The following is a 25870-nucleotide window of genomic DNA, read 5'->3' on the forward strand; positions in this document are numbered from 1 at the left end:
TGTTTTTACTGAGTTCTGTTATAGTTTACTGTACACTTTTACTTTGATTAATACTGGGTGTAACTGCTATGTTCTTATTTATGTTGTTATGTATCCTCACTTTCTAATTTTTGTTGTTACTTCTATGCCTTGTTTTTTCTTGCATTTTTATTGAGTTTGTGTATGCTTTCTTTGAGTCTTGCTTTAAACTTATTCAATGTTTCACCTTTGACTGCAGAAATGGTTAAGGATGAAAAGTCTCCCGATTAACAAATAGCTACATAAGCAAATGTATATATTGTCATTTACTGGTCAGCAATGCCTAGTTTATAGTTAGGACTTACATCCATCCAGCGTTCTCGACTCCAACCAAAGGCATTTGTGCCACATCTTGAAACAATGACAGTACTGACAGTATAGGTTCATAGGTTATAGGTTCATAGGTAGGTACTAGGCTGTTGGCCCTAGGGCCTATATCAGCCTAGCCAAAAAGGTACCCTGGCTTTCACCACCCAAGAAAATTATTTTCCTGTGCCCATGTCAAGCAGAGCCACAGAGGTTATCACCGGGGTGAATTTCCAATTTCCCATCCAATCATCAAGATTTTTCTTGAAGAGTTATAATGAGGAGCTTTGTTTGATATAGATAGGTAGTTTGTTCCAGAGTACGGGAAGTCTCTGGGACATGAATCTATCCCTCCAGTATGTTCTGTTTATTGTGGTGACAAGGTTTAGGTCCCTAGAGCATGTAGCTTGGAGGGATTGGGATTTCTTTAAGTGGAACATGTCCAACAGCTCTGGGTTTGACATAGCTTTGTATGTTAGGCAGAGATCACCTCAGAGTAGGTGATATGTGAAGGAGTAAAGCTGGAGTTTTTTGAGATGGTCTTAGTAGGGCATCTGTTTTAGGCCGGTAATCCTCTTTGTGAGGTATTTCTGTGGTCTTTCCAGTTGTTGTAGATGTCTTGTGAGGTACATACCAAAAGGGGCGTTATAATCTATAATGGGTCTAATGAGTGACGAGTAGAGGGGAACAATGACCTATTTTTTCCTGGATGAGAAACCTTTTGTGATGAGATGTGCCACATAGAACGATTTCTGACTACTGTGGCGATGTGGTTATCAAAGGAGAGACTACTGTCCACCTGTGTCCCCAAGGTCTCTTATCACACTTTCGGTGTTAATTAGACTACCACCTATGTGGTAGCTCATGGGTACAGAGTTTTTACCAAAGGGATGACAATGCACTTTTTGGCATTGAGCTTGAGGCCATGGCTTTGACACCAGGCATCTGTCTCAGTAAGGCCCTTTTGTAGGCTGTCCAGATCGTTAGGAGTTTCAATTATGGCTCCTAGTTTGCATCATCTGTGAACTTTGTTAGCCAAAGACCTCTTGTGTTAGCCTGTACTTCAGAAAAGTAGATACCAAACAGGAGAGGGCCCAGGACTGAACCCTGTGGAACTCCACTTGTCACTGGTCTGAAGTTGGATTTGGAGTCTGCTACTTTCACAGTGTGGTTTCTGTCAGTGAGCCAGTTGGCAACCCATCTTGTGACATAGGGATTTATACCTAGTCTAGTGAGTTTATTTATAATTCCAGAATGGGGGATGGTGTCAAAAGCCTTGGCGAGATCTAGATAAGCTGTGTGAACCACCTTACCCTTATCTACAGCTTTGGTGACTGCTTCAAAGACGTCTGTCAGGTTTAGGAGACATGATCTGCCTTTTACAAACTCAAACTGGGTGGGGTCCAGAGTTTGGAGATTACCAATGTCTTTGTTTATAAGTTCCATGATGATACGTTCCATGGCCTTGCAGACCAGGCTCGTTAGGTTAATGGGGCAGTAGTTCCTAGGGTCCATGGTGGCTCCCCCTTTGTGGAGTGGGATAACCATCATTATGTGCCATTCAGTGGGCACAAAGCCTGAGGTGAGGCTGTGATTGAATATGGTGCTTAGGTGGGGTGCCAGTTCATTCTGTAGTTCCTGTAGAACACAGCGTGGGATGTTGTCAGGTCCCATGGATGCTGTGTTCTTAGCTTTGGAGAGTTTGTTTTTTTACCTGTGCAGCCATGATTACAGGAACTTTGCATTCTTCCGGTATAGAGATGGGATGTTGGCAATATCAGTTGGTTCTGTATATTTAGTGCCATTGTGCTGTAACTCAGAGCAGATCTGAGTGTTGCCATTGAGATTCTTGACATAGCTATAGAATGTTTTGTGGCTGCCTTTAGAATCAGTGGTGATTTTGTTTTCGTAACTAGCTTTAGAGGATTTTATGCGTGATCTCAGCTTCTTAATGAGGCTGACTGGGAAGTTCCTCCAGTCATGGGATTTTACTCTTTTTCTTTCTTCTGTTCTAGAGTTTGTTTATGGCAGGGGACCACCAGATTGGCTTCCTTTCTTTAGGGGATAGCATCTTGTTTCTGTTAAGGATAGCACAATCCATGCACTCGTGTAAGTGCTTATAAAGTGCATTTGTGCAAGATTCAGCAGTCGTACCTCTATTGTCCATCTGCATGGGTGTCATGAAGCTTGCCACTTCTGTCTTAAGAAGTGTGAAGTTGGCTTTGGAGAAATATTTTACAGTGGTTTCCCTATGGGGGGTTGGGGCGGGATGTGGATGTCTAGGGTGATTAGCTTGTGGTCAGATCTGACCAACGAGGAATTGACCTCTGGTGTGGATCACTGGTTGCCCATCTTGATAATAACCAGGTCTAGGTTATTGCTGCCCCTGGTGGGGGTGTGGATAAGTTGATCCAAGGCATTGGAATTTATGAATTCTAGAAAACGTTGAGCAAAAGAGTTGGTACTTGAGTATTTTCCCCAGTTAATGGTGGGGTAGTTAAATCACCCGTTATTAGGATGTTGGGTTGTACCCTAATATTTTCCAGTGTATCAAGAAATGAAGAGTGGGAATCCTGGGGCATGGTGGGGGATGTATAGCAAGTTACAATTTGGACTGCGGTCTTGCCCAGAGTTAGTTGCACTCGGATAATCCCAGATGCATTATACTGAGCAACTAGCCTGGAGGTGTGGATATCCATAATGAATATGGACATGCCTCCACCTTTAGTGTTTCGGTCCAGGTTAGGTGGCCGAGAGGTGTGGTATGAATTATAGCCTGGTGATGCAGGGGTGCTCTCTGGAGCCTTGAACTAGGTCTCTGTCACTGCACAGATGTCGATGTTCTCCATTTTAAGGAATGCCTCTAGGGAATTCATTTTGAGGTTTAGACTTCTAGCACTGAGTAGCATTACCCTCAGATTTTGCTTGCTTGTACCTGTTACAGTGGTGTATTTGTCATTTGAACCTTGCCTAAAAAATACACTATAGGCATGGCAAGAGCCTTAGCCAGTATCCAGAATCCCAAGGGTGACAGGTGCAAGCCATCTCTGGCAAAGTATCGTGGTCTGTTGATCATGTCATCCCAGGCAGACAGATACTGGATCACGTTAGAATGACACCAGAAGCTTAGCCAGTTGTTGAAGTTAATCATTTTGTCCTTGTACTGTGGTGTCATTGTGGCTGATGGCAAGAAGCTACTCAGGGCTAGGGTCATACCTGCCTGGGCTACAAGATTGGAGAGCTCTCCATGTCTCTTTTCATGTAGTCCAAGGAGGTACATTTCAGGTCATTCACACCAACATGCACAATGACAGAGTCATATTTGTACTTGCTGTGGAGTGACCTGAGTGCATGCATTATGTGGTGGATCCTGGCACCTGACAGGCAGCTGACAGTAACTTTCTCCTTGTTTAGCCTGGTGAGTGGAACATCAGTGTGCCTGACTATAGCGTCACCTATGACTAGAGTGTTGGGTACGTTGTTAGGCCTTATGGGCTGTGGTTGAGTGGCACACTGAGTTTGTGGGCTATGTGTCATTTGGGTTGTGTTGGGGGGGGTTGCTTGCATTTCTGATTTGGGGGTCTCTGTTGCTTGAGCAGAGTTTTATTGAGAGCCTCCATGAATGTAGGTGTGTGTTTTTGTGTTTCTGTGTGTATGTGTGTATTGGTGGTGTAGGTTTTGAGGGATTATGTGATGAGTGTGGTGTGGTGCAAGTGTTTACCATTTCCTCTTGACTGCCTAGTCCAGTCTTGGGTGAAGAGAGCTTTGCTTCCAGTTTGGCTGTATAAGTGCATCTCTCACAGGTTGTAGTGTTGGGTGGTAGGAGGAGAGGGTTGTCTGTGTACATGAGGCAATTGCTGCATTGCCCCAAGATGCCCAGATTCATCAGATAAAACATGAAAAGACTTGGTTGTTTTATGTAGTAGTGTGTATTATTTTAGATTTTAATGGTTGTGACTTTAAATTTCAATTGTATTAATTAAGTGATTTGTTAAGGGAATGTATTTAAGGGAAGTGTTTTTGTATGTAAATTGTTCTGAAGAAGTCTGGTCTTATACAGATGAAAGCGCTCAACAACATTCAATAAAAAACATTTTGGTGGCACTGAGGTCTTTCTTCTTGCTGGTTTGAGTTTATCTGTTGGTTTTGTTCCTTGGTTATTATGTCTAAAGGAGCTTCCCGGAGTGGAGGACCATCTGGTGCTAACCAGAACATCATGGAAAAGAACACCAGTGGGGATTTATCTAACTAACTGCAACAAGTGAGTTTACAGCTTTCTAGCATAACAGCACAGATGCAAAAAATTATGGATTCATCATCACAACTCTATGGTAGTTTGGGTATGCCTTTAACCCAACCTACACCAACTAATGAGAACACTTCCCGTATTGAACAAGTACAGTGAGTACAGGATGGAAAAATAATACTTTTGACTTTAATTTTGAAACAGGTAACAGACAACCAGTACGTAATGTTTCAGCTCTTGCGGTAAGAGTTAAACTGTTTGAGGACTCTCTGTTACAATATAAAAAACTACAGTTAGAGAATAAGTATTTAGAAAGAAATATCAAACTGCAACAAGTGCCTAGACGGCTAAGAGTTAGTTGTTTACCAAACTGAGCTGTTAACAACAGTTCTTAAAAGAACTTGAAACTGTGTTTAATGCAGCAGGTTTAGATGTTCTCAGGCTGATGGTAAAATATAACATTAAAATGGAACAACTGACATTAGTATTGGATTAGCACATCAGCTGCATTACCACTGATTTATTATTTTCTCAAGTAAAGGCTTCGTTTGACAAAGCCTTTAATCAGGTTGACAATATATGTGCAGATATTTACAACCGTAAATGTAATAAACTGAGGAGAGACATGGATGAATACACTAAAGGGAGGTCATATCCCAAGCTTACTATGTCTTTGAGTAATCAAAGACAAATGACCAATCAGAATGCACCTTTACAGGGGGCGGATATGTTGCAAGGACGATGTTTACATCAGGAGCCCTCCCCAGTTACTCCGGAATTACTTTGTTCTCAACGGTTACAGAACCGTGGTCAACAAGACCATTTTTCTTATCAGTGCCCAAGAAACAACGGATACCAGGAAATGTACTCGATGGAAAACTATCAAAACCAAGGAGCGAGACCCAAGGGAGGGAGGGAACAACAAATCAAATGGGCGCAAGAGATGGTGAACAAAGTCATGGTAGGTAATATTACGCCTTTCTTATTGAATTTTAATGGTGCAAGTATAGAAAGTGCTATTGATTGTTCAAGGGGGGACTATGTATATAATACGATGTTAAACAATGACAGTATTAAGTCTCTCAAAGTAATGAAATGGGGTTAGTGACCAAGTGGTCTTTTCTTCAAATGAGTTTTGCAAGTGACTATTGTAGTTTAAATGGTCACTTTCATAGTAGCTTGTTGAATGACTCTATGTACACAATACATTCTATATCTTCGGAATTGGACCTATGAGAAACTATTGACTTGGAAAATGCAGAAAAAGTGGACAGTGTTGTTTTCAATAACGGACATAAAACTTCTATTAGATAATTTAACTGATGAGCAAATGAAATTAACAACAGTGTTAGAATTAGAATTAGAACATGGTGCTATGACTCCTGTGGTTATTTTAAATACAGAGGGTGATTTTAAGGTATTTAATTATTCTAGCAAAAATATCTCACGTATTTGAAAAAATGAATATTGCTTTAAAAAGCACACGTAGAAGGAAAAGAAAAGAGACGTTACAGTCATGTTTGCATGATTTAATTCAGTTCTTACATCATTAGTTTGTTTGTACTGCGGTGGTGGTGCTGCAGTAGCATTGTCGCCTCAATGCAAGATGTTGTCCCGTTCGATTCTCAGCTAGAGCGTCTTCTGTGTGGAGGCAAACGTGAATGGGGCATGCCTTCATTGAAGGTTGTGCGTCAGGGCTGTTAACCCGGTACATAAAAATCCACTGCCAATCATTAGCGGACCGGAGTTCCGCTGTGGCGACCCCTAACCGGGAAAAGCCGAAAGACACACACACACATCATTAGTTTGTTTGCATGATATAATTCTGTTCTTACATCATTAGTTTGTTTGCATGATATAATTCCGTTCTTACATCACTAGTTTGTTTGCATGATATACTTCAGTTCTTACATCATTAGTTTGTTTGCATGATATAATTCCGTTCTTACATCATTAGTTTGTTTGCATGATATAATTCAGTTCTTACATCATTAGTTTGTTTTGTACAGAAAACCTCATCACCAGAGTCAGTACTTGCTATCTGCACAGTCAGTGCAGGTGTAGGTCCATGGCTATCCCTAGCTCAGGGCAGTCACCCCTCTGCATCCTTGCTCCCTGCTATGCTCCTTCCCTGGAATCCTGCTAGGTGGTTTTTCACCTTCCACCTGCTGGCCATCAATTCGCCCTCCAGTAAGACCAATCATCTAATGGGGCTGTCATCCAGGCAGTCAGGAAAGTGATTTGTGTATGTCCAAGTTAGTCTGGCTTTTCCCTCAGACTGGGGCCTAATGGCATCAATACAAAGGCCCAGACAGAAAGCTATATGACTCCTCTCCCAATCAGCAACTTATGTCACATTGAATGATGCCTATGGAGGTGTTTTGCACTTTATGACCCCTCTCTCCCTATTCCTGGTGACAGGTGAGAGGACCAATATCCATATGGGGACCTTCTATGTCCTGCTGCTCATGTCCTAAAGGCTATCACCACCGGCTGGGAGCATCAAGTCCATATCCTTCCTGGCAATGGCCCTTGTTGTTTTGTACATAGGAGCAGTCAGCCAATAGGAAACCATCATTTACTGCTCCCCAGGATGGAAGAGCCATGAGCCCATCCACCCCCACCAGGTTCTTCCAACCCCCAAGCAGCTTAACTGCACACAGATCGTCAGGGTCAAAGTTAAGGCTTTATCCTTCTGCACCACATAACCTGAGCTTGGGGCTTTAGAGATCCTACCCTTCTTGATCAACCTGACATTCCTGTGGAAGATACACTCATCTAAAGTAAGAAATCATCTGCTCCATGCTGTTCCTATAAAGAAATATCTTCTACATTCCACCCTGATTCTACACACCCTACCTTTTATTTTAAACTTTCTTCCTTCCTCCCTTCATTCAAAGTAATCATACATGTACATCCCCTTCCATTGTATTGCTGTGACCTCCATTCTGTTTTCAGGCATTTAGCCAAACACTGTATGTCCAATACTTTTAGTCTATTATTAGGCCCTGCAAGTCTTGCGTCATTTTTATAGCTCTCTGTAAGCATGATGTCCCTTCATAATACATAAGAACCCCAGCACAGAGCATATCACATCCTTTATTTTCTGTTTGTAGGGAAAAATATTAAAAGGTATAACTGACTAATACATAGAACATACTATTATAAAAAGAGAAGGAGTCGTGCAGGATTTGGCTTAGGAACTGTTAGTATCAGCAGAAACCAGTATCCCCTACTTATGGGCATGGCTACATTAGGTGGGTTCTAACAGTCGATAAATTGTGCTTTCTAGTATTTTTGTGTTTTTAAATAATTCTCTGGAAAATGTCTATCTTCTATTTTTCAGCTCTTGTAATAATATCAGCATATGGCCTTTAAAAGCACAAAACAGAGATGAGTAAGTCATCTTCAAAAAGCCACAGTCATAGATCAGCTATGATAAACTTTTGTAGACTGAATGTTTGCAATTATGCCCTAGTCAGCAAAAGACAATAATTCACTTTGGTCTACAATATGGCATTTGGAACTGTTTCTTCGGTTTATTATGTATTGTTTATTATTCTGATTTTAGAAAAAGATGCAAAACATGGCATCCTCTCCAGAAAGAGCTTAAAATTCAGTTTATCTAACACAGTCATTGAAATTTCCCCCAGAATAAAGTCCTCAGCTAATACTTTCACATTTAGAGATTTTTATACCTGAACAATGCAGGCCTGTCTTCTTCCACTGCTTCTGGCGATGAGCTTGCTGTTCTTCAGCCCAGTAAAGTAAGACATCATAGCCATCAAGGCAATCGTCACTGACAGGTAAACGGCACAAAAATATATACATATGAGTAGTGCGCTTTTTTATGAGTGATAGCTGTAAAATGATTCGGCAAGAAAAACAGCACAGTCTGCTGAACAACACAGACCCTTTGTAATTCTCCATGCAATATATGTGCTCAGGGATGTCACAGGAGCATTTTCCCCTTTCTACCAGTATTTATTTATTTATTTATTTATTTGAATTTGTTTACAGGATTCCCTGTTACCCCTTTTCAGTAGAGGCCTGGGGGATAAACTTTCCAAGTATAATACATGTATAAAAGGTACAAAAAGCAGATAAAAAATACAATTAATTTAAGAAATCTAACAAAACAATTACAAATAGAGGACACAGTAAAACATAAACAGTTTTACAAAAAGACAACAGTATATCTCAATAGATAAAAAAATTGTAATTCATGAATAAAATCTCATACTAGTACTATAATGGTTTAAAACAAAGAAACTGGAAGGAAAGAAAAGATTCATTTGCAAGAGTATGCTTTTAGAGAGTGAGTTTTTAGGAAAAAAGTATTTAGATAATGTGTAGGTAGAAATAGGTGGAGACGCAAGCAGAGAAAATGGTTGGATCATGCACTGGATGTGGTGAATGTTGAAATAGATGATTAGTAGATAAGCTGAATGAGAAGAAGTTTAGGGAAGGTTGTGTAAGATGATGTACGATTACTGTCGTGAAGAGAGGCTGTAACGTACCATTGTAAGTATGTGGCTGGGAGAGGAAGATAGAGAAGGGATGTGATATGAAAGGGGGTGAAAGAAGAGGGGAGATAAAAGTCAAAGTAGTGAGCCAGGAGATTTTGAAGGGGAATATCAGGATATAATAAAAATAAGGGGGGATGTGAGAAGTAGTGTAGGAAATGGTAAAGAAATGGGTGAGGAAAATGAGTGCTTTAGGGAGAAAGGATGACAGAGACACAGGCCGTTGATATAATATGTCAGTATAGTTTTAAACTTCATGTCATTATTATGTCTGTATATATTCTACTCATTCATTCTTAAACTGTCTCAGTAGCAGTACCTCCTCCATTGCACAAATGGCCAAAACCTAATACTGAACAAGCTAGCTCTGATGGCAATTGATAAGACATGTGACTGTGCAAGTTCTGCTGTTAATCATAGCGTCACTCCGTTGATGTACACCACAACTCTTTTGGTAAAAAAGTGCTACACATCACAGAGTAGCATGCCCATTTTATAAGGCACACATATATATATATATATATATATATATATATATATATATATATATATATATATATATGTAGTGTGCCATGGCCCCTTATTATGGCTAACTGTTCTTCTCATCTTCCCATTCCCAACCTATTTGGCCTTCATCTGCACAGGTAAGAGGCAACAGAACCAGTGATGTCATAGCAGAGGCACTGCACCCTGCCCTTAATCCCGCCTTCCATAATCTTGATATAGAACTGAATAAATGTTATTGCACACAGTTAATATGATCTGGCATTTTCTGTTTACATTAAAATGTAATGGACGCACGAGTACTTGCTGCAGTGACCAAATGTCCTCCTTTACCACCTGAGTTGTTACTCAAATCCAGGCGACTACCCAGAGGGTTGAATGCTCAGCTACAGTAGAAGCATCTCAGCATGCCAACCATTATTTCATTTTCATTTTCATATGCATGGCCTGCTTAACTGAATTGTCTGCCTTGTTTTCACTCAAGTTCTTTCTAAAAATGTAATAATATTAATAATAGTAGTAAAGGAAACATTTAGCAAGGATTTGTAAACCACTGCATAGGAAACTTTTTGGACCAATTTGTAAAAAAAAAAAATTATTGGCTTAGTTTAACATCTTCACCTGATACAACAGTTAACAGATAAACTATTCACTTACACCTTATCTTTTTTTATCATTAAAAAGCAGACCTTTACAGACATCTTTTGTCTCTGTCTGCCATACTTGAAATATGCTGGTGGGGAAAGAATGTGCACTTGGACCGAGGTGTTGTGTTAATGTACCTTCTCTATTTTCATTTGTGGGCTATAAATATATGTATGGCCTGTACCAGGCGTTCTGTTGTCACTATGAGAACTGACCACTAGATGGCAGAAGAGGGCTATTAAACTGTTCTTGTTCATTCAGTCATTCATTTTTTTTCTAATACCGGCTTAATCTTTTTCGCAATTTGAAGGATCCAGAACCTAGTTCAGCAAGGAACAGGTGCAAGACTGAGGAGCAGTCATGGCTGGGACATTATCATCACAGGATGTGTGTGTGTATACATATGCAAATGGACACACATGCACATGCGTGTATACACACACACACACACACACACACACACACACACACACACACACACACACACACACACACACAGAGATCATATGCAAGCCTGTGGGTAGTTTATTGGACTGATACTGCCCATGATTCAGGGGTGTGAGAGGAAACTAATAAGCATGTGAAGTTCCATGTAAACAGAGGAATAATTTGCAAGCTCTTCATTTAAAAGACTCTACATGAGCACTAAATCAAGAAACCAAACATCAGAGGCAAAAACTCTTACTACTGCAGCTCTGTGCCACCCTTTGTTACACTCCTAACAAGTGGGATTCATGAACACATTTTTAATTGAGAAGCTGTGTGTATGTCTATATGCCTTACTAAATAATTATGCCAATAGGGCATAGATATCTACGCACTATAATATTGCAATCGTACACATTCTGTCTTGGGAAAATAAGGTATTAAGGAAGTGTACCTTATATTTCATTAAAAGCAGCACGACATGGTAGATTTTTAATGAATATTTGTGTATACCATGCCACGCCCTCAGCATGACTCTCACATAAAATGGGGGAAGAGAGAAAGAGAGTAAAAGGAGTGATGTTGACTGCAGGTGTGCACTGTTGCATTATGGTCCAGTACTCACATGTGGCCCCAGCTGCCTTTTTCTTATGTACTACTCCCATGAAGGCAAAATGACTTCCTTGTTCTCTGTAACATAGTATTGGCAGGTGCTTATGCATCTAAGGGCTCTTCTGATACCTCCTTTGTGCTAACCATAACTATTTAGCTGTCATCCATATGCCAGGTGCACACAAGCAAATGGCTGTTAAACTGTATGCTATGCCATGCTTACCTATCAGAGTTCAAATCCCACTAAACTGAGCTACACAGCTAAATAATTCTTGACTCACTCAGGTATTCCAGTATTAAGGTGTAGCAGAATTATTTAGCGTAGCACAGAAAGTGCTACTGAAGGAACTAGGCGGTAGGATAAGGTGACACTAGAGAAGAAACACTGAAACTGAATTTGGAAAGCATAGATTTTACCCTGGACAATGACCATATTTACTATGGTTGACTTGCAGGGACAGGGGGGATGGACTATATACACAAACACTGTCTTCATTTTTTATGGGTTTCTGAGCAAGGCAATTCTTGACAGTAAGCAAATTAGAACCATTCATAGAAGGGGGCTGACACTTGGTAGAGACAGTACACTTAATATATTACAAAGGAAATCTTCTATCAACAAGATGAAACTGCTGACAATGACCATTTCTAATTACACCCAGTGGATGGTAACCACAGACATAAGCAGTAGGTCTTAATTAAATGGGAGAGGGGTGCAGAATATATATGTACTGTATGTGCAGAACTGTGTGATAAAAAAGGTTTCTGAAATATTGATTTCCTTAACTGTTTTACCAGAGACAAGGCAGTACATTTTCCTACACAACTTCTGCCATCTAAACAAGCATTTAGTGACACTTGGAATAAATGTTTCATCTATACTAATACATCTCAACTATCCCTGATTTTGCCTTATGTTTTTGCCATATCCCTAGTAAAATGTTTGATTTTATGGTAGATTACCAAGGGTTAAAATCAGCCTATAATGCTAAACATTCAAATCTCACACTTCCTGTTGTTTAGGTAATGCATGCTTCACTCTCATAGCTGTATCGTGTCCCACAAGATCAATTCCAGCATTATAACACAACTATCAGATAAAGAGATGGCTAAGGGCCATTTGGTGAGGGCATAATAGGATATCTAGTCATATGTAAAGTGGTCTTATTGTCAGACTTCAGCCTCACCATAGGTGACAAAGGCTTTTTTTCTAAACTGCAACCTCCTTCTGGAACTTAGTACCCTAGTTAATAATGACTTAAACCTTATATCCACAATTTAGGAAATTGTTCAATGAGCATCTTGTAAAGCGTATAAACCCACACATCTCCAAGGTAAAGGATAATGTGCTTTATTCCTATAACTCAAACCCAGAGAGAAATGGCATGCCATTCTGCTATTATATCTGTGTATGTGTAGCAGCTGTAATGCTATGATTAAAGATGTACAAGGTGTCAAAGCAATAAGTGTGCATCTGAGCTACCATTATAGACTAATTTTATATATATATATATATATATATATATATATATATATATATATATATATATATATATATATACACTCTTAAAATGTGTAACTACATTGCAGTGTATAGTTTCATTGTGCATTTTCATATGGATATAATGTCCATGTATATTTTCGTGCATGTATTGCCTAGGAATATAGTTTCCACATAAACATTCTATAACAACCTGGAGTGTTTATAGTAAGCTTCTTGTTATGGTTTGCTTGTGTGAATTGCAGTGTGTTTGTCATATATCTAAAATGATTATCCCTTATTCCCCAGTTTGACTGACCCTAGAGATGATTATATCAAGTAGGAAGGTGCAGCGGACACAGCCCCCTGCATGGGAAGAACAGAGAGATTCTCATCTCAGAAAACCAAATTCAGCATTTATTTTAATTTTAGCATCTCATTTATTTGTTTGTTTTGCTAGGAGCACTGTCTGGTTGCTTTTCATGCAGCCAGTTCTCTTAGAATCTTTCTGAGGCAGTTTATGGTGTATAGGCCATTCTGTCTTGGAAAGCTACTCATATGCAGGACCTGTGTGCACTGGGTATTCTGGTGTGTTTCAGTTCAAGTAAAGTTTTAACACCTCAAGTTTCAGCACTCTTTTGTTGAAACTGAAAGGTTAAACCTGCTCATTAACTTAAAGCAATATAGTGAAAAGCCATTTTAAGTGTCTTAACTGTCCCTAACTGGTTTACTGACAGGTGTTTTTTTGCACAGTAGAAACAAATGCAACCTTCCAATCATGCACAAGACTTAAAAACCAAGACTGTCATAACTGTGGTAATTAGGATGGTAATGAAAAGCTGACTGCACAGCATGAGCACAGCTCATGTACATCTAGCAGGAATGTTTGCAGGTGGATAACAGAGTATTAGTTTTATCATGCAACATATCCTCATTTCCAGTAGCATGGAGCTAAGGTAAGGCAGGAGAAGGAGGGGATAAGTGAGGTGAGTGTGCTTTAAAATCGGACATATTTTACCTGTACTGTAAAGCAAGCTGCAGTGCACTGCTGTTGGACTCGTGTTTTCCCAGTGCCATGCTCAGCCTCTCGGATTTACACTTCCACTCCTCGAGCATCATGGACAGAGCCTCGTTCTGACTCTTGTTCTGCTCAATACATCTATCATGGAGTGTGAGACAAAGGACAGTCACATGATCAGTAAAGATATCTGCTCCTACTCAGCATCACCTAATTACATTCCTGCTAACAAATGCTGCCAGTTTATCTCACTATGTTGCTTTTACTTCATTACTGGCACACTGTCCACCATTTTATGCTTTTTCCTTGGTTGCGATTCTCAGCTAAACAACTTCAAGAATTGTTTAAAAGCCTGCAATTAACTTTATGGAAAAAGTTCCTCTTAGAGCAGTTATCCTGCCATTGCAGAGTTTAACAAAACAGCAAACTATACAGTATATTTGGTCAGCAAACAAATGAATGGAAACAAATGTGCAGAGATTAAATAAATGTTCAAGTCTTTAGTGGGTTCTCACCTCTGTAGACCTTTTATTTCTGTCTCAAAGTTCCTTGTATCCTTCTCAAATCCGGGATGCATTTTGTGTTCATACAGCAGGTGAATCAGGTCCTGGACACTCTGGCAGTGCTGAGCAGACTGAATGGTGTCTCCACTTGTTACAACATGATCTTGCTGGAATATTCCACAAAGAACAACAGTAAACAGTGCTGTATGTATGGGGTATTTGAGTAACCTGTTGTATTAATAACATGTGCATGTGTAGATAAACATGTATCTGTGTTTGGTACATGTGGAAAGGGAGACTGACAGTGGTAGACAAATGGAGTTTGAATCCCACCACTGACAACCATTGTGAATGCTACCAGGGATATGTTCTCTTACTCCACTGATGCCAAATAGATTCAAGAATAAATAAGGTACACAAATATGACTCGTGAAATACTCATTAAGAGTGACCTGATCACAACACCATGCAGGAGATATGCACCAATGCCTCGGTATAGGTTACCATAATCCACACCAAAGAATAAGGTTCATACTGAACACCCCACCAGAGTCTTTAGTCTGTCTCCTAGACCCCTTTCTTGCCACTATGTCTGTCTGTTTCAGTGCTTTCCATTCTTACTTGTCCACAGTAACTACATTTTAAATAAGCTCTTACATTCACACACACATTAGTATTCATAGAAGACTGGTAGAGCTCTCCAAGACTACAACTTTTTGCCATGGCAGATAACTTGGCTGGAAACCTTCTAGATACTGTTTCACTCGTCAAAAAACAAGTAATAGTAAACACAAATGATAAGTGTGTAGCAAAGCAGACTGACTAATGGAAGTAGATGGCAATAGCTTTCTCAACAGTTAGCATTAAAAGCCCTGTTATTATTTAATACATGCATGAATAGGTGCTCAGACACACAGTTTTAAAAGTGAATAAATACAAATATTTAAGTAAAGTGATATAGTTAATAATTAAATGTACAGAAAAATACAGAATTGCACAAAGAAGCAGAAAATAATTCTTTTGAACAAATAGGATGCAATAAAGAAAAACATCTAACTACAGCTAGTCTTTATTCAGTTATTTCTCATCTGAAAGAATTACTGGACCCTAGCTGAACTATTTGGATTTGCAGACAGAGAGATAAAAATGCTGAAATGAAATAACACACAAGTCATAGGATGCAGGGCTCTTCTTCACTTCTCAACTGTTTTCTTTCTCAACTTAACTGTTTATTCCTTAAACTACTTGGTCTATAGCTTTTCTTACAGAGTACAGATGAAACCATGCAAATTTTTTTCACATTTACAAACTAATGGGCCTTTTTACTTGTCTTTGATCTAATTGCTGTTTTACAATATGCTGGCTTTCTGGCCTGAGAAAAGCCACATATCTTTTAATTAAATTCTCATATCCTATGTACAATTGGCTGTGCTTCCAAGCATCAAGGAGATGCAATTGTATAAACATTGATTATAAACTGCATATATTGTTTTCCAAATTCATTGAAAAGGGTCAGAAGTTCATACATCTTTTTCTGCCACTAATAAGCACAGATCTTTAATTTACCTGTGGCGGGTTTTACAAGATTTATGTGCAGCTCACATATCTGTTACATTCTGATTCAGAAAATAGTGATATGTTTACATATAAACCTCACACTGTACAATATTTGATGGGTGCATACATCTAGCAATCTAGAAGGGAAATTATCATTCCACTGTGACTGCTACCAGGACGTAGAATGCTTTTTAGGATCTTCCATTTCCCTGTCCTAAATGGTTCAAAAATACCTTATGTAGCTGTAAGCGTAACAACTTATATGAGATTATTTCACTGTTGGAAAACTAATGAATCTTTATATCTGTCCTAATGCTGGCAATTGTGGTACAGCGGTAGCGTTGTTGCCTCACAGTAAGAGGTTCTCCTGTTCGATTCACTGCTGGTGTGCCTTCTGTGTGGAGTCTGTATGTCCTCCCCACGGTCAAGTAGCCTCCGAAAGACATGCGTGAATGGACGTGCCTTTGCTGAAGGTTGGACGTTGGGCTGGCAACTCGGCACCATAAAAAATCTACTGCCAATCATTAGCAGACCCGAACAGGGAAAAGCTGAAAAAAGACAAACAACACCCTACTGCCTGAAATTATTAAACAAATGTAAATTACCTGTTGTGGAATAAATCCCCTTATAGGCTGTCCAAACCTGGTAGAGTGGCTGATTCTCCTAGAGAACAGCAAGTAAAAAAAGGAAAAGCCTTTTAGTTTGAAATAGTCCACTGTTGTATTCCTGTAGGTATTTTATGTGTGGACAGCTAACTATAGTAGAATACATACCCTCTCAAAATCAAGTAATAAAAATGAGAAGCCCCTAACCCTAACCCTGCAAATTACCTCATGAAAAACCCTTTCTCTAACAGCACCACTAAACCACACACTTGGACACACATCCATTCATTACACACATATGTCCCAAATAAAGCTATCCCCTAATCCTTACTGTAACTCTAACCCATAAACATTCACACAAATTCTCCTAACCCACTTGTCTTCACATATCACATACAAAGCTAATGATATGAAATGCTGAAATTCCAGCAGTAGAAGTAACCAATGTTCAATGGAAAATCACAACAGTTACTTCAATCAAACAACAATATATAGATAGACAGATAGATCTGTATATATATTATATATAATATATATATATTCACTTTATAATCCTCGAAATACTGAAATATCGAAATTCAGTATTTCAAGGCTCTAAAGTAGAAACCTGAAAACAACAAAAACCAAAAACTCAGAAGCGCGAAATTCAAAATCTCACACACCGGAGATTTTGAATTAGCGTTTCTACTCCACACACACACACACACACACACACACACACACACACACACACACACACACATCACAACAACAAAACACACTAACACACACCACAGCCCTTACCCAAAACCCTTAACAAATAAACACTTACCTGAATCCATAACCACAGCGAAACACCTGAAGCGCTAATTCAAAATCTCCAGTATGCGAGGTTTTGAATTTCACACTTCTGAGGTTTCGTTGCTTTCAGGATTCCACTTTATGGGCTCAAAATACTGAATTCCAATATTTCAGTATTTCGAGCTTCTAAACTGAATCTATATAGATATATATATATATATATATATATATATATATATATATATATATATATATATATATATGGGATCCGTACTGATCCCCGAATGAAATTTTCACCGAATCACTAACGGCCAGGCATACTTACGCGAAAGTGCTTTTCACCGAAGAAGCACTTTCGCGTAAGTCTGCCTGTTGCAGAGGTCGTACTACCATGCAGATAAAGGAAAATTCCCTTTTCCCCACTGTTGTGTGATCTCGAAGTGATAATATTAAAGTAGGGGGAGAGTGGGGAGTCACAGCCCCCCCCACATGGGGGGTGCAGGGGGGGCTTCCCCCCCTACAGAAACATTAATTTAATGTTTTTTTTTTTTGTTTAACACACTTTAGCGAAAGCGCTATTTCGGTGAAAGCGCTTTTGCTAAAGTGTGTTCGGTAATAGTGGATTCAGACTGTTGAACTTTCGTTCAACAGTCCTAGATCCATATATATATATATATATATATATATATATATATATATATATATATATTTTTTTTTTTAATTTATCTCTATCTAGATCTATTTATATTTGTATATCTGTATATATAAAGGAGATATAGATTAAATATAGCTATTTATATCTCTTTAGCTATATATATCTGTATCTATATCTATATTTATATATATCTATATCTATATCTATCTATAGATATATATATATATATATATATATATATATATATATATATATATATATATATATATATATATATATATATATATATAGATATATATATATATATATATATATATATATATATATATATATATATATATATATGTATATATATATGGATGTAACTGATATGTGTGATTACACAGAAGGTCAAATGAGTTTACCTCTATATAATTTGAACGAATTATATTTAGAACAAATGTTGGTTTGTGTGATCAGTAATAATGTCGAAATACTGTGCTGCTTTGATTTGTAGTGTGTGACTTTGAATTGTTTACAGTATATCCCTGATTTTGCCTAATGTTTTTGTATGTGTTTTTGGCATTTTTAATATTCTGGACATTTAGTGAAGACTGTGTCAGTATGTAATGATGGAATTTGGAGGTTAGTACTTTTTTTTTTTTAATGTTCTTGTTGATGTAAGAGTTATTGTTCTGTTATGTTTATATTTGTATTACAGTAGTAGGTAAAAATAGTTATTGAGTTTTGATATTATTTTTGTCTTTGTACATATTTGTTATCGAAAGACATTCGGCCAGATTCAATAAAACCTGCACTAAGTCTACAGAATATCTATTCAAGAACATTCTTAACACATTTTTTGTGCTTTCTAGTCACTCAGAAAGATTACACTAAGTGTTCATGTAGTCTACACGTTGTGGTAACCTGTATGAATCCCTGTCACTATTTAAAGCTGCAAGAATATCGGTAGGAAAACTAAAATTAGGAGGAAGAAGGCGTGAGTTATGTCTTTGCTGTCTGTTCACTCAGAACAGTGTACATGTGGTGTAGGCATTATTGAATCTCAGGACTGACTTGTATGGGTTGTACTGATTACCATTTTATGGGAAATTTGTTTCTTTTTATTTTTTATTTTTTGAGTTGGTGAGACTGTGCAATTGGCATATTTAAGTTTCAGGTTGTGGACAGATTCCCATCCCCTCCATGTGCAAAAACATATTTTTAGGATTATGGTGTGTGTGTGGTTCACTATTTTAATTTTTGATCATATGATTTTTATTTACTTTTAGGTTCATAGGCTGGTACTAGGCTATCAGTCCTAGGGCCTATACAAGCCTAGCCATAACAATTCCCTGGCTATTTCTTCCCACACTATTTACTTCCCTGGACCCCTGTCTAGCAGGGCAACTGACGTGATCCCCGGGGTGAATTTCCTTTCTCCCATCCAATCATCAAGGTTCCTTTTGAAGAGGCCAAAGAGGCGCTCTGCTTGACATGTATGGGCAGTCTATTCCAGAGTCTGGGGAGTCTCTGGGTCAGGAATCTATCCCCCCAGCATGTTTTGTTTATTGTGATGACAAGGTTTAGATCCCTGGAGTGTGTGGCTCTGAGGGACTTGGTTTTCTTTAAGTGTAGCATGTCCAATAGCTCTGGGGTTGACTTGGCCTTGTATGTTAAGCAGAGATCGCCTCTGAGTAGACGATATGCGATAGAGTATAGCTGGAGTTTTTTAAGGCGGTCAGCGTAGGGCATCTGCTTTAGGCCTGTGATTCTTTTAGTGAGGTATTTCTGCAGCCTTTCCAGGGGCCTTTCTAGGGCTTTTTAAATTTTTTTTCTGCTCGCTGGTTTGTGTATTTTATATTAGATGATATACATACTATTAAAGGACAATAACCCTGAAAACTAGAAGTCACTGAAAAAGCCTGTAAACTGCTTCTTTGGGAACCAGCTTGGGATTAGTGCTATTGTTGTGCTTCTGGTGAGGGAAGGCACTAAAGGGCATTGATTCCTAGCCAAGTGTATTAGCAGTGCGACCAGCACTGGTAGTAGCCAGGTAGTAGTCAGTAGGCAAGTTGGCACTATTTATCAATCATGGCTAACATACTGAGTGGCTGAATTAGTGATTTTTGATGGAATTATTTTACTGGTTCCTAATGGTGGCAGAAGAAGGTTTCCAGGCTATTTGAGGATATTACTTGCTAATGTTGCTAAATTCAAGTGTCTTGCAACTGGTTGTTACACTTTGTTGAGCTTTCTGTTGCTATTTTATGTGCTAAAATAAGGTTAGTTAGTGTGGCGCTACCCATCACACAGCAGTATGACACTGCACCATATAGATGCTGGCATTAGAGCCTTAATTTTCTCTACAACCTACCCCCCCATCCCTGATGTACTTTAAATAATCAGTAGTTGTGCAACATAGATCTGTTTTGCAGTAGTTGACACAACACTGCACAGCTCACCAGGCTATGCAAGGACAGGGTCATGGTCAGTTGCATATGCCAGGATGGACCATATTAAGCAATAATCAGATTCTTGTACCACATGTATACATATGATGTAGTAATGATACATGTGGATATAAATGACTTGAGACATACTTCCCTGCACTATATGAAAAGAGACATGATATAGCCCTTGAAATATATTTCTGAGGCTGGTATTAAACTAGCATTCTACCATCACAAATAATGATGCCAAAAATGAAAAAAAGATTATTGTTTTCAATAACAGGCTTAGCTTCTGGTATCATTTAAAGGAAATACAGTATATATTGCCCTGGGAGGAGATGGTAGCCAGTCCTAACTGCTTTGCCAGAGATGGCCTGCACCTCCTCACAAGGCTTTCCTATACTGGCTAAAACTTTGTCCACCCCCAATGTAACTTTTTTAAGCAATATCATTCTTGTAAAGCTTCCAGCATAAGAAAACAGAATCTGGATACTATTAAGATATTGCTGCTTGACACTAGAAGTCTTAACAAAAAACTCTACTTCCTACAAGCACAACTTAACCTGGAAAACATTGATGAATGCATCATCATAGAGACCTGTTTCAAGTCCAGTGAAAGCACTCCTTCAGTGCAAGGTCTCAATGCCTATCACACTAAAGGCAGTGATGTCTCCATATTCTTAAAAAAAAATTCACCTCCGGACTTGTTAGAAAAGATAATGACCTGGAACTCTTTCACATACAGATTATAATTAACAACCCCCCTTACCATATCATACCTAACTATAGGACTCCCCTACAATACCCCCAGGGTACATACCTCCTGCTTAACTAGACTGGAGCCCATGTGTGAAACCAAGCACCATTTTTTATAGCTTTTATTAACCAGGTTAGTCCCGCTACACTATTAGTCTCTTTTTAGGGGATGTGCAAGGTGTATTTACATTACTGGGGAAATTTTGTCAGGATATTAATGAACGTCTTCTACTAGTCAATGTTGTGAGTGGGACCCATTTTGGTGGAGCATTTCCTGTTTCCATTATAGGCACAAAGGCAGCCAAGAGAAACAGAGAGGTAGATGGAGAGAGAAGGAGATGATGGAGTGACAAATAAAATGGACGAGAAAGTAAATATCAAGACCAGAGAATGTATGCAGGTTTCTCAAGAATTGTTTCAAAGAAATCTGTTTGATGGAGATGAGTCAAACAGTTTATGTTTAATTACAACCCTTCAGTCAGGAGGGCTGCAGGATGATTTACTAAAGAAATGGTGGTGCAGAGTGAGCCAGAAAATGAAGGAGATGTTTCCTGGGGGGGATATTATGGAGAAAATACAAAAGGAGGATGCAGAGACAATCCTTAAGAATAGTGATGAGACAGAAAAGAAAACATATGCAGAGAAAGTAAAAGATGGCAAAAGTAGAGTAGCAGAATAGAAAAAGAAAGTGAAAAATGAAAGTACTTAGTAAGGATTCAAACTAAAGAAGATAAAGAAATGGACAGGTATGAAGTGTGGGACAATTTAATAGCTCTTTTTGGTATAAAAGTACATGAGGTGACAGCATTTATTCCTATTAACAAAGAGACATTTTGTGACATTATTTGTGAGACTTTTTCAATGGAAAATTTTCTAGGAGAATATGAAAAAAAGACTGTAACCAATGTAATCTTTATATGATAAAAGCATTTAACAGGGAAACAAAAAAGAAAATTAATGTACAGTTTTGAACAAAGGTAGAAAGAGAGACTTTGAAAAGACATTTGAAAACTTTATATAAAGAGGTTCTGGACACTGGAAAAGTTTATGACAAAAGGAGTTTATGGTCTGATGGCTGGGATTGTAATATTGTGTTAAAAATAGAAATAGAAAAAATTATACATACACCAAGCATGATAAATATGGATGGGAATAGGGGTGTCATAAAATACCGGGGACAACCCAAAATATTTTTTGTGGAAAAGAAGGACATTTGATAAGTTACTATTACAAAAGAAAATGTTATATTTGTGAAGAAATGGGGCGCAAAGCAAAAAATGTGAATTGAAATGTTATAAATGTAACAAAAATGAGGCATTTATGGGTGGACTGCAAAATGAAAATAAGAATAAGGAAAAAGAAAAAGAGAAGAAAATGACCAGAGAGAAGACATTTTAGAAGTATAGGAATGGAAGAAAATTAGATGAGAAAAAATAATAAAGATGGACATAGAAGACGGTTCTGAAATAATTGAAAAAGAAGACATAAACTGGGAGGTAGTAAAAGAAAAAAATATTTTGGTAAATGTGTAAAAGACAGAACAAGGAAACTTAAAGGGTTAAGTACAAAAAAAAGAAAAGAAATGGATGAAAAGGAATATATACAGCTAATTTTTGGAGGTTAGTATAATGGCTAAAGTGTTTGACTTAGAGACACAAGGTACAGTGTTTGATTCTCACCTTTGGGAGGGAAATCAGCTAGGCTTAGAATGGCCTAAAGCTAGCCTAGTAATTAGTTATGAACTTATTAAACCATGAATCTCAGAAAAGGGGAAAATGAACATTTTAGAGTGTTTTCTAAAATTTGAATAATATTAAGAATATCAGCAACCAAAAAGAAAAAGTAAATCCCCTGCAATAAACTACTTGGTTCTAAAATGTCAATGGAAAAAACAACAAAAACCACAGCAGAAACACAGTGAGTGGATAAAACAAGCCAAAACTTTAATAAAAAATTATGAGCACTTTCGCAAAGCCACTTTTGCTTCTTCAGATCATACACAACTAAAATACCATGAACTAAATACAAAGATATTATTCCCGCAAGCTACCCCAACCAATAGACACACAGACAATTATGGTTGCTAAGTAACTAATTACTTGATACTAGTACAATTTAAAGACTAAGCATAATTAAGTCATTAGCAGTCTGTCTACTTTAAAAACTATTTTTACAAACATACCTCTTTTACATCACAGAAAATATACAATACAATAAAATTCTACATTATTTAAAACTTTTTAAAACTTATTTCTTCAACCTTCTGGATTTTAAGGCTGGTTGTACAGAAACATAATCATTCAACCCATAGTCTCAATGTACTCTCAGTCTAAATATCCATCTCAACTCTGCCTGTTTTTCCATTGAATATTAAAAATATACTGAGAGGAATAGGGATTTTGGAGTGGTGTAATACATGTGATGCAGATGTGATTATTTAAGAAGACACAATTTTTAATAAATGAAGAAAGATTACAAACAGAGAAACTATAGGAAGGAAAGATAATCTGGAATTTGGGAAATGAGAGATGTTCTGGAATAGCTGTATTTTGTAGACATACAGTAAAGATATTAGATGTAATTTGAGCAAAAATGGGAAGGTTAACCATTGTAGATTTACAGTAGAAAGAACAAGTATATATAATTATAACGTTATATGCTTATACTAATTGTAAAGAGAAAGCTTATTTCATCAGATTTTAAACTATGTAGTTATAACTATGAATATTCTAATAATAGGACACTTTGTGATCTAAGAGGCAAGCTTAATAGAAAGGAAATGAAATAAAAATGGTAGAAGTTATAAGATATGGCAAGTTGAAACTTTGGTATAAAATTTCACGGACTTACAAAAGGGGTATATATATATATATATATATATATATATATATATATATATATATATATATATATAAAACTGAAATAGATTATTTTATAGTATCAGAAGGTTTAGTTATAGGAGAGGAGGAGGTATTTGAAGCAGGATTTTCTGATCATCTTGCAATACAGCTAGAGATAAAGGAACACAAGGAATATATAAAAATAAGCAAAAGAATAAAAAGGATAAATGAGAAAGTGTGGGATGAAGAAGGAAAAAGATTAGTAATACAGTTATGGAAAGATGATATTACTATGAGAACATTTTATAAAAAAATGCTCTGAGTGGTGGATGATATTTAAGGAAAATATAAAAACATTTTTTACAGTCGCAATATGATGTGAGAAAAGTAGAGAAAGAAAAATATAAAAGAACACATGACACATTAAAAGATTTTAAACTTAATGATAGAAAGTATTTTGACAAAGAAAAAGAATTATATGAAAAAATCAAGAAAAAAATACAAGTACTGTTATATAAGCAAAGATATTTTACAAGGAAAAAGAGAAGTATTGAGTTACTTAAGCAGATTAGTAAAGGAAGATGGTAGTGTAATGAGAGAAATAATGTAAAAGGAGAAATGGAAAGAACTCAGGAAATGCTTTTGGAATGTACCTCACAAGACATCTGCAGCAGCTGGAAAGACCACAGAAGTACCTCACAAAGAGGATTACTGGCCTCAAACAAATGCCCTACACTGACCGCCTCAAAAAACTCCAGCTTTACTCCATAGCATATTGCCTACTTCGAGGTGATCTCTGCCTAACATATAAAGCTATGTCAAACCCAAAGCTGTTGGACATGCTGCACCTAAAGAAATCCCAATCCCTCCGAGCTACACGCTCTAGGGACCTAAACCTTGTCACCACAATAAGCAGGACATGCTGGAGGGATAGATTCCTGTCCCAGAGACTTTCCATACTCTGGAACAAGCTACCCATCTATGTCAAGCAAAGTTCTTCATTAGCACTCTTCAAGAATAATCTTGATGAGTGGATGGGAAATAGGAAATACACCCCGGGGATCACTTCTGTGTCTCTGTTCGACAGTGGCACAGGAAAATAACTTTCTTGGGTGGCATAAGCCATGGAACCTTGTTGGCTAGGGTTATGTAGGCCCTTGGGCCGATAGCCTAGTACCTACCTATGAATAGTATAGTACAATATGTACAAGAAATGTTTAAAGAAAAATGAAGGTAGTGAATTAATCATGGAAAGTAAAAAAAGTTAACAGAAAAAGAAAATAAAGAGTTGGAAAAGTAGATTTCTTTAAATTAATAATAAAGTAAATATAAATGTGGCTGCATGGCCAGAAGGAATAGGGTATAAAATGTAAAAAAAAATGTAAGGAAATGGCAAAAAATATTTTTAAAGATTTTGAATGAATGGTTAAATGAAGGTTTTATGTATAAAGAATTATGTAGTGGAATACTTAAATTCATATGGAGGAAGGAAGACAAAAGACAATTAAAAACTGGAGCCTGATAGTATTGAATGATAATGATTATAAGATCTTTATGAAAATAATAATAAAAGAGATTGGAAATTAAAATAGAAAATATTATGGAAGATAGTATATACATATATATATATATATATATATATATATATATATATATATATATATATATAGTATAAAGGGGAGGGTTGTCATAAATTATTAATGATAGAGAAGCTGTGCATGATATTTTGAATAAAAAAGAAGAATGGCAAATCATGATAGGAGAACTTAATAAGGCATTTGAGATAACTGGACATGAAATCTTATGGATAATAATGAAAGAATAAAATATAAGTGAGAAAGTTAGGAAATTATGTATGTCAGCATATAGTAAAAGTGGTTGTAAATGGCTGGTTAAGGCAAGAGCTACATATGAAGAGTGGTGTAAGACAGGGGAGTCCAGTGAGCTGTATACTCTTTGCA

The 25870-nt window shown here is 37.4% G+C and overlaps 1 protein-coding gene across 1 annotated transcript in view; it reads right to left on the bottom strand.

The window, feature by feature from the left end:
• The window catches only part of LOC122817598 (colorectal mutant cancer protein-like), a 212937-nt gene that overhangs the window by 129873 nt on the left and 57194 nt on the right, over nt 1–25870 (bottom strand). The window contains exons 7-9 of the mRNA XM_044090636.1: nt 14297–14451; nt 13782–13922; nt 8269–8369 (exon numbers count right to left, since the gene is read on the bottom strand). Of these exons, the coding sequence (XP_043946571.1) occupies nt 8269–8369; nt 13782–13922; nt 14297–14451 (397 nt within the window). The remainder of the gene's footprint in view (nt 1–8268; nt 8370–13781; nt 13923–14296; nt 14452–25870) is intronic.

Source organism: Protopterus annectens, chromosome 13.part0 (assembly GCF_019279795.1).
Source record: "Protopterus annectens isolate FY-2018-M chromosome 13.part0, PAN1.0, whole genome shotgun sequence".
Taxonomy (NCBI): Eukaryota; Metazoa; Chordata; order Ceratodontiformes; family Protopteridae; genus Protopterus; species Protopterus annectens.